Source organism: Dromiciops gliroides, chromosome 4, assembly GCF_019393635.1.
Source record: "Dromiciops gliroides isolate mDroGli1 chromosome 4, mDroGli1.pri, whole genome shotgun sequence".
Lineage (NCBI taxonomy): Eukaryota > Metazoa > Chordata > Mammalia > Microbiotheria > Microbiotheriidae > Dromiciops > Dromiciops gliroides.
The window spans coordinates 125,050,454-125,064,011 of record NC_057864.1 but is presented as its reverse complement, the minus strand read 5'-3'; the positions used below and the strand labels follow the sequence as shown (position 1 = coordinate 125,064,011).

Below are 13,558 nucleotides of genomic sequence, written 5' to 3'. Positions count from 1 at the left end.
CTATCAGGGGCAGCTAAGTGGCCCAGTAGCTAGAGCACTAACCCTGGAATCTGGAAGACCTGAATTCAAATCCAGTCTTAGATACTTACTAGTTGTGTAACCCTGGGCAAATCATTTATTCCTGACTGCCTCCAAAAAAAAAGTTGGGGGTGGGGCAGGGGGACTGACATATGCTTTAAAGTTAATAATCAGGAAAAAACCCAACAACCAAAACCCCTTACATTTCTGAAACTTTATATGCAAATTTCTCCTCAGTAGAATTAAGCTCCTTGACTAGAGATACTGTTTGTACATTGTTTTTGTATCCCAAGTACCTAGCAAAGTACCTGATACTAGAAAACACAATATATGATTGTTGAATTAAACTGAAATTTCAGATGTAAAGGAAAGGACCTGTAAACTACCCAGCTGCATGAAAACCTTTTCTGTTTCAAAGATTATATCTTATATACTATGTCTTTAAAATTCTCTATTTAAAAACATGCTCTACCACAGCCTTTTAAAAGCCACTTAGAAGAAATGGATGGTCTACTTAATAATTATAAATTAAGAACAACAAAAAACGCTCACTACTTACATCTGTTGGTAGTTCTAGTTCTTGTTCAGAATACTGGTGATTAACTTCAATTAAATCCTTTGGAAAATACCCAAAAACGCTGCCAACCTGTCCAAAAGAATGAACAAAATGAGGAAATATCAATATTCAAAGCAAAGAAAGAAAACAGCAAACTTGTAGTAATTACAAAAATTGTTATGTGTCCTTTCCACAGACATATAAGTATCTGTTAGTAGCTACTTCAAAAATAGTTCACTGTAGGGGGACTTCTGGGGTGGAGCCAAGATGGTGGAGGAAAGGCAGTGAGCTCCCGAAATCATGACAATCATCCAAATGATGCCATAGGAAAATGCCCAGAGCAGCAAAACTCACAGAAGAATGTGCTGAAATCATCTTCTAACCAAGAACAGCTTGGAAGGTCAGAAGGAGGGAGCTGCTGTGCTGATACAGGAGTCAGGCCCAACCCCACAGTCACCCTGACACAGATCCAGTTCCAGGAAGTCCTCACCAGATAAGGAGACCCCCAGAGCCTCTGAATCAGCTGAAGCACCAGTGTCGTCTAGAACTAAGTTCACAGTCTGGTTAGAGGGCTGAGCCCTGGGCAGGGGGGAGACTACAGGGGTCTATGCTGGTGCTAAGGCAGAACTTGGATTTTACACCCCTGCTGAGAACCAGGAGGTAGGCTCCTCAAGTAGCAGTGGCCCAGGTGGGGGAGGGGCACAGGCTCCTTGGAGCTAACAACCACAACACACAAAGCTGGTTGATTGGCAAGTTGGTCTGGGGTCATCTATGGACCAGGGAACAAGCCAAGCAAGTGAAGAACCTGATTCTCCTTAAATCATACCACCTGGGACTTCTTAAGCTTGGGATACTGCAGCCTGGAAACAGTGCCCCACTTTAAGGAGCTAAAAGTCTAGTAAAAGAAAGGCAAGAAGAGCAAACAGAAAGGTGAGGACCATAGAAAGTTTCTTCAGTAACAAGGAAGACCAAGGGGCACCCTCAGAGGAAGATGTCAACATCAGGGTCCCAATATCTAAAGCTTCCAAGAAAAATATGAATTGGTCTCAGGCCACAAAGGTGCTCAAAAAGGACTGTGAAGATAAAGTTAGAGAGGTAGATGAAAAAATGGAAAGAGAAATGAGGGTGATGCAGGAAAAGACATAAGAAAAAATCAACAGCTTGAAAAGTCAAGTGGAAAAGGAGGTACAAAAGCTCTCTGATGAAAATAATTGCCTAAGAATTAGGACTGAACAAATGGAAGCCAGTGACTTTATGAGAAACCAAGACACAATAAAGCAAATCCAAATGAATAAAAAAAAAATAGAGGGCAATGTGAAATATCTTCTGGGAAAAACTGCTGACCTGGAAAATAGGTCCAGGAGAGATAATTTGAAAATTATTGGTCTACCTGAAAACCATGATCAAGGAAAGAGCTTAGACATCATCTTCCAAGATATTCTCAGGGAAAATTGCCCTGAAATTCTAGAAGAAGAAGCTAAAATAGAAATTGAAAGAATCCACTGATCACTTCCAGAAAGAGAACCCAAAAGGAAAACTCCTAGGAATATTATAGCCAAATTCCAGAGCTCTCAGGTCAAGGAGAAAATATTGCAAGCTGCCAAAAAGAAAGAATTCAAGTACTGTGGAGCCCCAGTCAGGATAGCACAAGATCAAGCAGCTTCTACATTAAAGGACTGGAGGGCATGGAATATGATATTCCAAAGGGCAAAGGAAATGGGATTACAACCAAGAATCACCTACCCAGCAAAACTCAGCATTATCTTTCAGTGGAAAAAATGGGACTTTAATGAAAAAGAAGACTTTCAGATATTTGTGATGAAAAGACCTGAACTGAATGGTAAATTTGACTTTCAAATACAAGACCCTAGAGAACCATAAAAAATTGGAGCTGGGAGACATACCTGGGGTTGTACAGCAGGCAACTGTCTTGTGTCTGAGTCTGGGTTTTGGATGAGATTCCCCTGGGTCCAGGGGTGATGCTTTGTCCACTGTGTTACTTAGCTAAGTGATGACATCTTTAGAGTTAAATTGAGGGGTGAAGGGAATTCACTGGGGGAGGGGGAAGGGCAGAGGTGAAATCCTACATGAAAGAAACAGGAAAAGGCTTATGGAGTAGGGGAAGAGGAGCAGGGCAGTAAATGAATTTTACACTCATCAGAAAAGGCTGAAACCTTAAACTCATCAGAGTTGCCTCAAGGAGGGACTAACAGCCACACCTAACTGGGTGGAGTAATCTATTTAATCTGGGCAGTAAATGACCCTAACAGTCATCAGAATTGTCTCAAAGACCTCAATCTCATTAGAATTGGCTCAAGGAGGGAATAATCTACACACTCAATTGGGTGGAGTAATATCTCTAATCCTGCAGGAAAATAGGAGGGGAAAGGGATAAAGAGAGAGGGGAAAAAGAAGGAAGGGCAGAGTGGGGGAAGGGGACAGACAGAAGCAAATCCCTTTTGAAGAGTGATAGGATGAAAGAAGATGGATAATAGAATAAATATCATGGGGAAGGGAATAGGATGGAAGGGAAACAGTTTACAATAGTAATCATGAAAAAAAGAAAAATGGGAAAAATTGTACAAGAAATATTTATAGCAACTCTTGGTGGAAGCTAAGAATTGAGAATCAAGGGAATGTCCATCAATTGAGGAATGATGGAAAAAGCTGTGCTATATGATTGTAGTGGAATGGTCTTGTGCTACAGGAAATGACAAACAGTATGATCCCCCAAAAACCTGGAAAGTCTAATGAACATCAATGCATAGTAAAGTGAGCAGAGCTGGCAGGACATTGTGCATAGTGACAGCAGTATTGTTCAGTGAGCAATTGTGAATGACTTAACTACTCTCAGCAATGCAATGATCCAAGATAATCCCAAGGAACTAATGAGGAAGCTTACTATGCACCAGTATAGAAAGAACTGATAAAAAGAACACTTGTGAATTGTACATGTATAACCTGGTTGCAATCTTGTGGAGGGGGAGGAAAGGGAGTGAGGGAGAAAAATTTGGAACTCTGAATCTTATGAAAATGAATGTTGAAAAGTACCCTTACATATAACTGGAAAATAAAATAAATAAAGAGAAAAAAAAGTTCACTATATAGTCACTAAAGGAGATGTATGTGTGTATACACACATATATACACATATATGTAAGTACAAATGCACACGCAGAAGAAATAAAGTCATCTTATCACCAACTAGTTAAATATTCCACAGTAATAATCTCATTACTAATATCTGACAACTGCCTAAAAGTCAACATTACTACTGGAATGCTGTTATGGAGATTAGATAGTACAATAAAAAAAAAAAAAAACAGCAGATAGGTCATTAAAGTCACAGTTTCTAATGTCACCAAAATAGTGTAAAAAAAAAAAAGACCCAAGCATCACTCTAAAAGTTTTTAAACAAACCTGTATTTTCTGAAAGAACTATACAGTATTTATGAAATGAAGGTGGCTAAGACAATAAAAACAATGGAAAAAGCTCAGAGCTAGGAATTAAAATATATGGCTTCTAATTCCAATTCTTCTACTAAATAACTTCCACCAACATGTGGCCTTGGAAAATCACTTAAGGAAACTAAAGCCTAGAGGTAATATGCCAAAGAGAAGGACTAGATAGGTCTGTATGATACCCTTTCAGCTTTATAACTCTATAATATAAGGAAAAACAAATTTTACTTGTCCAGGTTTAATGATAATGAGAAAAACAAGTATTTCTAGAAAGGGAAAAAAAGTTTTTTAAAAAAGAGAATGCTTAATATTTACCACTTGAGCATAAGCTTGGACAATAGGAAACCCTATGTTTACACACTGGGTGTTATCACCTTTCTCAAAAATACCAAGGAAAATTAGAGAAAGCATGTATAATTTTTTTTAAACATTTCATTTTATTTAATTTATTTTGCAGGGCAATGAGGTTTAAGTGACTTGCCTAAGGTCACACAGCTAGTAAGTGTGAAGTGTCTTTGAACTCAGGCCCTCCTGACTCCAGGGCTCTATCCATTGCACCACCTAGCTGCCCAAGCATGCATAATTTTGCTACGATACGAAAAATAATGCTTAATAAACATTTATTAAATGCCAATTATGTGCCAGGCACTGTGTGCTAAGTGCTAGGGATTCAAAGAACATCAAACGACAGTCCCTGTTCTTTGACTGCTTCATGCATAGCTATAAGCTATAAGCTTTTGAGGGCAATAATCATGTCTTATACTTCTCTTATATCCTATAGAGTAACTAACTAGTACATGGTAGAAAAAGCTTAGAAATATATCTTCTCTCAAGAATATCAAGGGAATTAATGAAAAAAACGAAAAGGAAGGTAGCCTAGATGTACCAGATCTAGAACTATATTATAAAGCAGCAATCATCAAAACTATTTGACACTGGCTAAGAAATAGAGAGGAGGATCAGTGGAATCAGTTAGGCACACAAAACACAGCATTAAATGAATATAGCAGTATCCTGTTTGATAAACCCAAAGACACTAGCCTCCAGGATAAGAATTTACTATTTGACAAAAACTGCTGGGAAAACTGGAAAATAATATGGCAGAAAATGGGCATAAACCAAAATCTTGCACCATACACCAAAATAAAATCAAATTGGGTACAAGATCTAGACATACAGGGTAATACCATAGTCAAATTAGAAAAGGAAGGAATAATTTACTTGTCAGAACTTTGGAGAGGGGAAGACTTTATGACCAATGATGAGATAGAGAACATTATGAAATGCACAGTGGATTATTTTGATTACATTAAACTAAAAAGATTTTGCACAAACAAAACAAATGCAAACAAGATTAGAGGGAAGCAGCTAGGTGGCACAGTGGATAAAGCCCCAGCCCTGAATTCAGGAGGACCTGAGTTCAAATCCAATGTCAGACACCTGACAATTACTAGCTGTGTTACCCTGGGCAAGTCACTTAACCCTCATTGCCCCGACCAAAAAAAAAAAAGAAAGAAAGAAAGAAAAAGAAAAACAAGATTAGAAGGAAAGCAGAAAGCTAGAAAACAATTTTTACAGTGTTTCTGATAAAGACTTCATATCTAAAATATATAGAGAACTGAATCAAATATATAAGAATACAAGTCATTCTCCAATTAACAAATGGTCAAAGGATATGAACAGTTTTCGAATGATGAAATTAAAACTGTCTACAGCCATATGAAAAAATGTTCTCCATCACTACTGATTAGAGAAATGCAAATTAAAACTACTCTGAGGTACCATCTCACACCTATCCAATTGGCTAATATGACAAAAAAGGAAAATGATAAATGTTGGAGAAGATATGGGAAAATTGGAGCACTAACGTACTGTTGATGAAGCTGTGAAGTGATCCAACCACTGTGGAGAGCAATTTGGAACCATGGTGAAAAGGTTTTAAAACTGTGCATACTGGGCAGCTAGGTGGCGCAGTGGATAGAGCACCAGCCCTGGATTCAGGAGGACCTGAGTTCAAATCTGACCTCGGACACAACAATTACTAGCTGTGTGGCCCTAGGCAAGTCACTTAACCCCAATTGCCTCACCAAAAAAAAAAACACAACAAAAAAACAAACCCTCAAAACTATAAATAAAAATGTTGATTACATTTAAAAAAAACAAAAACAAAACTGTGCATACCTTTTGACCCAGCAATACTATAGGTCTATATCCCAAAGAGATCATTAAGAAGGGAAAAGGACCCACATGGACAAAAATATTCATAGCTGCTCTTTTTGTGGTAGCAAAGAATTGGAAATTGAGAGGATGCACCAACTGGGGAATGGCTAAACAAGTTGTGGTATATGAATGTGATGGAATACTATTGTGCTGTAGGAAATGATAAATAGATGGATTCAGAGAAACCTTGAAAGACTTACATGAATTGATGCTGAGTGAAATGAGCAGAACCAAAAAAACCGTTTTACACAGTATCAACAACACTGTGTGATGATCAACCATGATAGACTTAACTCTTCTCAGCAAAACAATGATCCAAGACAATGCCAAAAGACTTATGGTAAAAAATGTTCTCTACATTCAGAAAAAGAACAATGTAGTCTGAATGCAGACTGAAGTATACTCTTTTCACTTTTGTTGTTGCTTTTTTATTATTCTTATTTATTCTTTCTTGCTTTTTTTTCCTTTTGTTCTGATTAATGTGGAAATATGTTTAACATAATAGTAATGTATAACCTATATCAAATTGCTTGCTGGCCTCGGGAGGGGGAAGGGAAGGGAGGATGGGAGAAAAATTTGGAACTCTAAAAATATCTTTACATGTAACTGAGGAAAATTAAAAACAAAAATAAAATAAGTTTAAAAGAAGAAATATATCTTCTCAATCATGTGCTAGCAGATAGTAGGAACTTATCAAATAAGGACTTGTTGAATATCATTGGATCCCCTTTTCTACCACACACATATAGAATACTTTATATCCACTTTTCTACTGCACTGTCATAAATGAACTCTCAACTATGTAGTTTGCCACCAAAGATCATTTTTCAAAATATAAGCAGAAGGAAAACAGACTGAGAGCTTCTCAAAGGCACCTATATTCCTCAAGTCTTCAGTACCTAGTATAACGCTATGTAGTAATTGGCATTCAAATAATTATTCATTTAACAAATACTTATTAAGCATCTCTTATATTGAAATCACTACGTAAGGGATATATGAACATGACATGCCTTGTTCTCCAGGAAATTTCCAATTTTGCCAGGAAGACCAGATATGTACACAATTAACTATACAAGAAAGTAATAGAGGACAAACACCAAACAAAAGTTTATGGTGAGGTAATCAAGATAAGATGGAGTTAGAGGGGCAGCTAGGTGGCACAGTGGATAAAGCACTGGCCTTGGATTCAGGAGGACCTGAGTTCAAACCCAGTCTCAGACACTTGACACTTAACTAGCTGTGTGACCCTGGGCAAGTCACTTAACCCTCATTGCCCTGAAAGGGGGGAGGGGGGAGATGGGATTAGAACTAGTCCTATAACTACAAATCCAGCATCATGATACTACAACATGGAACAATTACCCTTAAAGAATTTCCTCTCTTGTGAGTATTAAATAGATTTTATACATATCAGGTAGTTTAAATGGATTACCTCCTAGAAGCTGGGAGTTAGACCTGAGGACTTCTCAAGATCCCAGACCCAGGATTCTATTTTTTTTTAATTACTACTGCATCCTGAAGAGATTTTTTCCTATTATCATTTGTTTTTAGCTCAAGTTTTAAACCCTTAGAGCAGGGACTATGCCTTTCTTTGAACAATACTAAGAATACTTTCAGTATGGAGAAAATATTAAGTCCTCAACCCACCATACTTTAAAATAAACTATGGGGGCAGCTAGGTGGTGCAGTGGATAAAGCACCCCCGCCTTGGATTCAGGAGGACCTGAGTTCAAATCTGACCTCAGACACTTGACACTTAACTAGCTGTGTGACCTTGGGCAAGTCACTTAACCCTCATTGCCCCATCCAAAAAACAAACAAAAAAAACCCTAAAATAAACTATGGAAATTAGGAGAAAACATATGCATTCCGTCCAGTCAGTCACATTTCTTTCTGATAATTTTCCCAAATAAAACTTTTTAAATACACATATAATTTGATGGATTAGGTCAAATTAAAACAAACTAGTAACTAGTGAAATGTGTAGCTGTGGATAGAGCCTAGCAGAAGACAACTTAGAAGAGACAGAAGGGGGAAAAGGATAATGGTGGAAGAGAGGGAGAAAGGAGCTAATTACAACAGAAGCCAACTAAAAGTCCTTTCAAGAAGAAAAAAAAAAGCAGTACAGATAAAGATTGTGAAAGTCAAATTTTCATTCTTCTCTGCCCCTTACCCCATTTTAATGATGCTGAAGGCTCTCCAATGACACAGTCTATTAATAACACAGATAATTATGTGCTACAAGTTCCCAGGTCCCCTAGACCTCTCACAAACAAACATTAGCTAAGTCAGTATGAAAGAAAATGCAAACATAAAGAAGCAACTACTTAAACTTGCACATCCTAAAACATTACAATAGGCTTACCTTCTTAACTTACAGGAATGAGTTTTTATACTCTTGGCAAATTTAAAGCACATAGAATTTGTCATTTCTAGGGGGCAATAAAGGAGATTATTTGCAGGTTTTTTGTCACCTCAACCTTAGAATATTTATGGATTACTCATGGCTTACAAGGTCTTGAACTCAGTGGTAGACATTTGCCAGAAACAAAAACAAGAATCTCCAGAAAGATATGTAGTTATGGAAAGACAATGGTGTAATGAAATGAAAAGGCAAGAAAAGAAAAGATACTAAATATTACTTACACTTCCAGCCCAAAGTTCAGGTGATACTCCTACTAGTTTGTAATAGACATACACAGCTTCCCCTTCTTTGAAATTTACAAATCGACAGTCAGGCCCTGTGAAATCCTGAAGAGCTCTACCCCGATACATCAGCACTGTAGAGAAGAAAGATAAAGTCTAAGCATCACTATTAGTTCTTCGCACTTCTATTTGCGTTTATATCCCATGGGGAATCTGAGAACACTTTGTAGATGTGCATTGTTTTCCAACTATTTGTTGTTAGTGTCACCTTCAGTACAGTTCTTAGTAGCACTTGACATTTTTTAAAAATTAAGATTTTTTGTTTTGTTTTAACCATTCATAACTACTCTTGATAGGTGGACAGGTTTACATCAGGTAGTACTAATTCCATTCTGTGGATAGATGACAACAAAATCTAGAGAAGTTAAAAGTGATTTGGACAGTACTCTTAGCTGTCTAATGCCCTAAATATTGGACTTCCCCTTTTTAAGTCTACAAAAATGTTCATTTCACAGAAGGATAAATGGAGCTATAAAGAGGTCAAATGACTTACCAAGTCCACACAGAATTGGTAACTGAGCTGGGGAGAGAACCTGAATCTCAAGGGATAATTATCTTGAACTATTAGAAGGCACACTACCCATAAATGGACAACACTTCTACTATGTAGCAGTAAAAATTGATGAATAGATTTGCAGCAAAGCTGTGCTCCTTGTATCTGAGCAAATTATCTGGAAAGGATGCCTTTGAAGTGCCAAGTCTTTGCCAAATAAGTCTATGGCTTTGATTATAACAAAACTATTGCTAAAAGGAAAAGCTTTTATGAGAAATAAGTAGTTTTAAATGCTTCAAACACTAAGTTAATTTAATCAAAATTTACAAGTAAGGAAAATACCTTTCTCCTATAAAGCATATAGGGGGTAGCTAGGTGGCACAGTGGATCAGTGTCAGGCCTAGAATCAAGAGAACTTGAATTCAAATCTGATCTCAGACACTTAACTAGTAGTGTGATCCTGGGCAAGTCACTTCACCCCATTTTGCTTCCCTCATCTATAAAATGAGCTGGAGAAGTAAATGGCAAACCACTCCAGTATCTTTGCCAAGAAAAACCCCAAATGGGTTCACAAAGAGTCAGACATGACAGAACAATATAAAGCAGATACAGAAGCTGACATCAAAAGAGCATTATGGGAAAAAATCATCTTAGTGAATACTAAGGAGAAATTTAGGTGCAAAATCAGAGCATTCTATTATAGATCTAGAACTGGAAGAGACCTCAAAAATCTTATAAGATAGTTCCTCTCATTTTTGCATATGTAAACAGAGACCCAGAGACGTCATGACTTGCCTATGGTCATAGAAATTGTAAGTGTTAGACACAGGACTCGTCATAAATTGCTCTAACACTTAGCAGCCTGAAGAACAAGGATTTAAATCAGGCAGGAACTCAGATCTGAGTTGGTATTTTTATTAGTCACCCCCCACATATATATGTACAAATGAATATATAATATACACATGTACATATATAAATGCATACACACATATAACTGCAAATAGCTATGTATGTTTTATGTACATATGCATGTTATGTGTTTATTTGTGTAACTATACATATGCACATTGGTGTACATACATGCATGATTGCATATATAGTCACAAAACATGCTTACATTTGCAGCATAATGTAGGGAGGGAATCATAAGACCTGGATACAAATCCCATCTGGAGAGATACTGGTTGTAGACCCTAGGCAAGTAAATCACAACTTCTCTGAGTCCCAAGCAACTCTCTAAGACCATAAACTGCAGAATACTTCCTAATCTAGACTGTTAGAGGGAGGAAAATCATAGGTCTGATCGAAAAGGAAAAAAAAAGAAACAACCCAAAACTTAAAATTAAAAATGCACATACTTTGTTACCCCTAGTATAAAAAAGAGCCAAGAAATGTTTACATAATGGTTATGGGGAAAGGGAGAAGAGGGATAATGAAAAACATTATTTCTTTCCTAAATATAGAAATCATTAAAACTGTACATACATTAATTTCTAGCTATACTTTGGAATGAAACACATATGTAACAACTTGGTTTAAGATCTGTTCCAAGGAAGTCACTTGAAAGAACAGAAAGGGGTGGAAGTTTCAATGTATTTCCATTGATCCCTAGGTTAAACTTTTATCAATCTGTTGACACAAGTCAGGCTTTTAGTTGTATATCGATTCTGCTCACTTCTCTTCAGGAGAAACAATGATTCTCGTATTTCAAGTTATGAGAATTTTATTTTTAAAAAAGTACCTGTATATGAAGAATGAATGATAGACTTCTTAGCCTTTTCAGAATATTTTCGTATGCAGCCTTGCATAATATAAGGGCTAGGTTACTTCTCTTCTTTTGGTACAAGAGCTTTTTTTGTTTGTCAAACAAAAGATAACTAAAAACCCAAATGACAAGAAATACTCGAATATTCTGGAGTTTCCAAGAACAAAAGTGGATGGAACTTAAGTTACTTTAGTTGTAATATTGGTGGATTCTTTGTTTTTTAACTCTTCGAAATTACTCGTAACTACCTCCCCCCTCCCCCGCCCCCATGCCTCTCCTTAGAGCCGGCAAAAGAACTTATATAAATCAGAAACGCAGTTTTTACCAACTCTTTCAGCTTCCTTGCCTATAAAATGGGTTATCACCGGAGTCCGGCATGAATGCTTTGGTCTCAAGAGTGAAAGCTATTACCTCCCTTGTGCCTTTGCTAGAGAGGGAAATGTTTCACACAAGGACAAGATTCAGAGATCAGTGATGTCCTACGACAAGAATAATAATGTAATGCATGTCTAAGTCATTTGGGCTTGCCCTTTCATAAACCCAAAACACTTTTCAAAACACAGCTAAGTAACAAACAATTCCAGTTAAGACTCAGAGAGGGCGGAGAAAGCAGCCCGGGAGACTGCCTTAAACCTAGCAACCCATCTGGTCCCACAAATGCAGCAAAGGAAATCTTTACAACAGTGGAGGGGATGAAAGGCACTTTGTCCCAGCCTCAAGAACACCGGGCTTGGGAAACCGACAAAGCCCAAGGAGGACTTGTACGTTCTGGTTCCTTCACCTCTTGCTTGGGGAGGGGAGGGCTGAAAGGGGGCGATCCCAGGGACCGCGCCGCTAGTTCGGGCCAGGATGAGGGGCCGTCTCGCCGGCTCTCCCCTCTCTCTCCCTCTCTCTCCCTCTCCCTCCCTCTCCCTCCTTCTCTCTCTCTCTCTCTCTCTCTCTCTCGATCTCTCTCTCTCTCTCTCGATCTCTCTCTCGATCTCTCTCTCGATCTCTCTCTCGATAAGGGCTGGGGGGGGGGGGGGAACTTGCAACAAGTGGAAGAAGCCGGCGAGCTCCGCTGCCGCGGTGGCAGGCTGAGGCGGAGCTACGGAGACGCCCAGACCCGGGAGCAGAAAGACCGGGGGAGGGGAAGGGGCTACTTTCTTCTGCCTCCTGAAGCCCGAACGGTTCCCTCCCATGCGCCAGCTTGGCCCTCAGGCCTCCGGCTCCCACCGGGCGCAGAGTCCCCGGGAGCAGGCAAGCCCGTCCGCCCCGGGCCCCCCGCAACTCCGCGTGTCCCCCCACTCCTCCTCCGCCCGCCTCCTCCTCCTCCCCGTCCGGCGCCCACTCACTGCTGCACTCCTCGTCCGAGCAGCGTTTCAGCTCCGCGAAGCGCCGGTCCCCGCCTCGGTTCGCTTGCCCCAGTCGGGCCCGGAGGAGAAAGAGCAGAACGAGGAGCAGAAGAGCAGACGCGGCGCTGCAGCCATGTTGGCGCGGCTGGGGCTGGAGCCTGAGGGCGCTGAGGGGGGGCGGAGGGAGGCCCCGGGAGCGAGGGACGGCGGCAGGCGAGGCGGCGGGGAGGGAGAGAAGAGAAGGCGGGGGCGAGCGGCGAGGTTGGGACCCGGGTTTGGGGCGGAGGGGGGAGAGCATGAGCAGTGCCAGGCAGACACGTCAGCCGCGCTGGGGAATGGAGAAGGAATGGGAAACGGGAGGGCTGGGGGAAGAGGAGAGGAGGAACCGGAGACGGGCTTGCATCTCTCAGGCCTAGGAGGGAGGCGGGGAAATCCTAGGGAGACCCCGCCAGCTGGCCATTATTCCGTCATCTCTTCCTCCCCCTATCCACAGCTCCTGTCCCGCTCCCTTTGTGTTGCTGGATGCATCTCCCACTCCTAGGCGCTGGCCACCTCCCCTGCTATAACGTGGAGCCCCTCTGCAGCCCTTCCTTGCCCCGCTCCCGGCTGCGCTCCCGCCTCCTCCACGCATCCTCTCTTTCCTCCGTCTCTTGTCCTGATCACTGTCATTCTTGACTTTCAAACAGCTCCACAATCCCTCCGTTTTAACTTGAGCACCCCCACTCCCAGGCCGTCCTACAATGATGCCACGTCGGATAACTAAAGGGAGGAAGGATTTGGGAGGGTCTGGGGTCGGTCTGGATAATGAGAAATGGTAGGGACCATGGATGGAACTTTTCACTGCTAAAAGCAAGAGAAGTCTAGGGTCACTAGAGGACTTTGAGTAATCAGCTCACAAAGACCTCTAAATTAGACTTGGACCTCTAATTTAAACGAGTTAATCTACTGTAATTTTGTAGTGGAGTTAATATAGTTTATATACAACACTCATATAGGTA

The 13,558-nt window shown here is 40.2% G+C and overlaps 1 protein-coding gene across 2 annotated transcripts in view; it reads right to left on the bottom strand.

Moving 5' to 3' along the window:
- The window catches only part of MIA3 (MIA SH3 domain ER export factor 3), an 80,718-nt gene extending 67,544 nt beyond the window's left edge, over nt 1-13,174 (bottom strand). For both annotated transcript variants that reach the window (XM_044001159.1, XM_044001160.1), the window contains exons 1-3: nt 12,561-13,174; nt 8,906-9,039; nt 578-664 (exon numbers count right to left, since the gene is read on the bottom strand). In XM_044001159.1, coding sequence (XP_043857094.1) covers nt 578-664; nt 8,906-9,039; nt 12,561-12,858 — 519 coding nt within the window. In that variant the 5' untranslated portion in view covers nt 12,859-13,174. The remainder of the gene's footprint in view (nt 1-577; nt 665-8,905; nt 9,040-12,560) is intronic.
- Between the last annotated feature and the right edge of the window lie 384 nt (nt 13,175-13,558).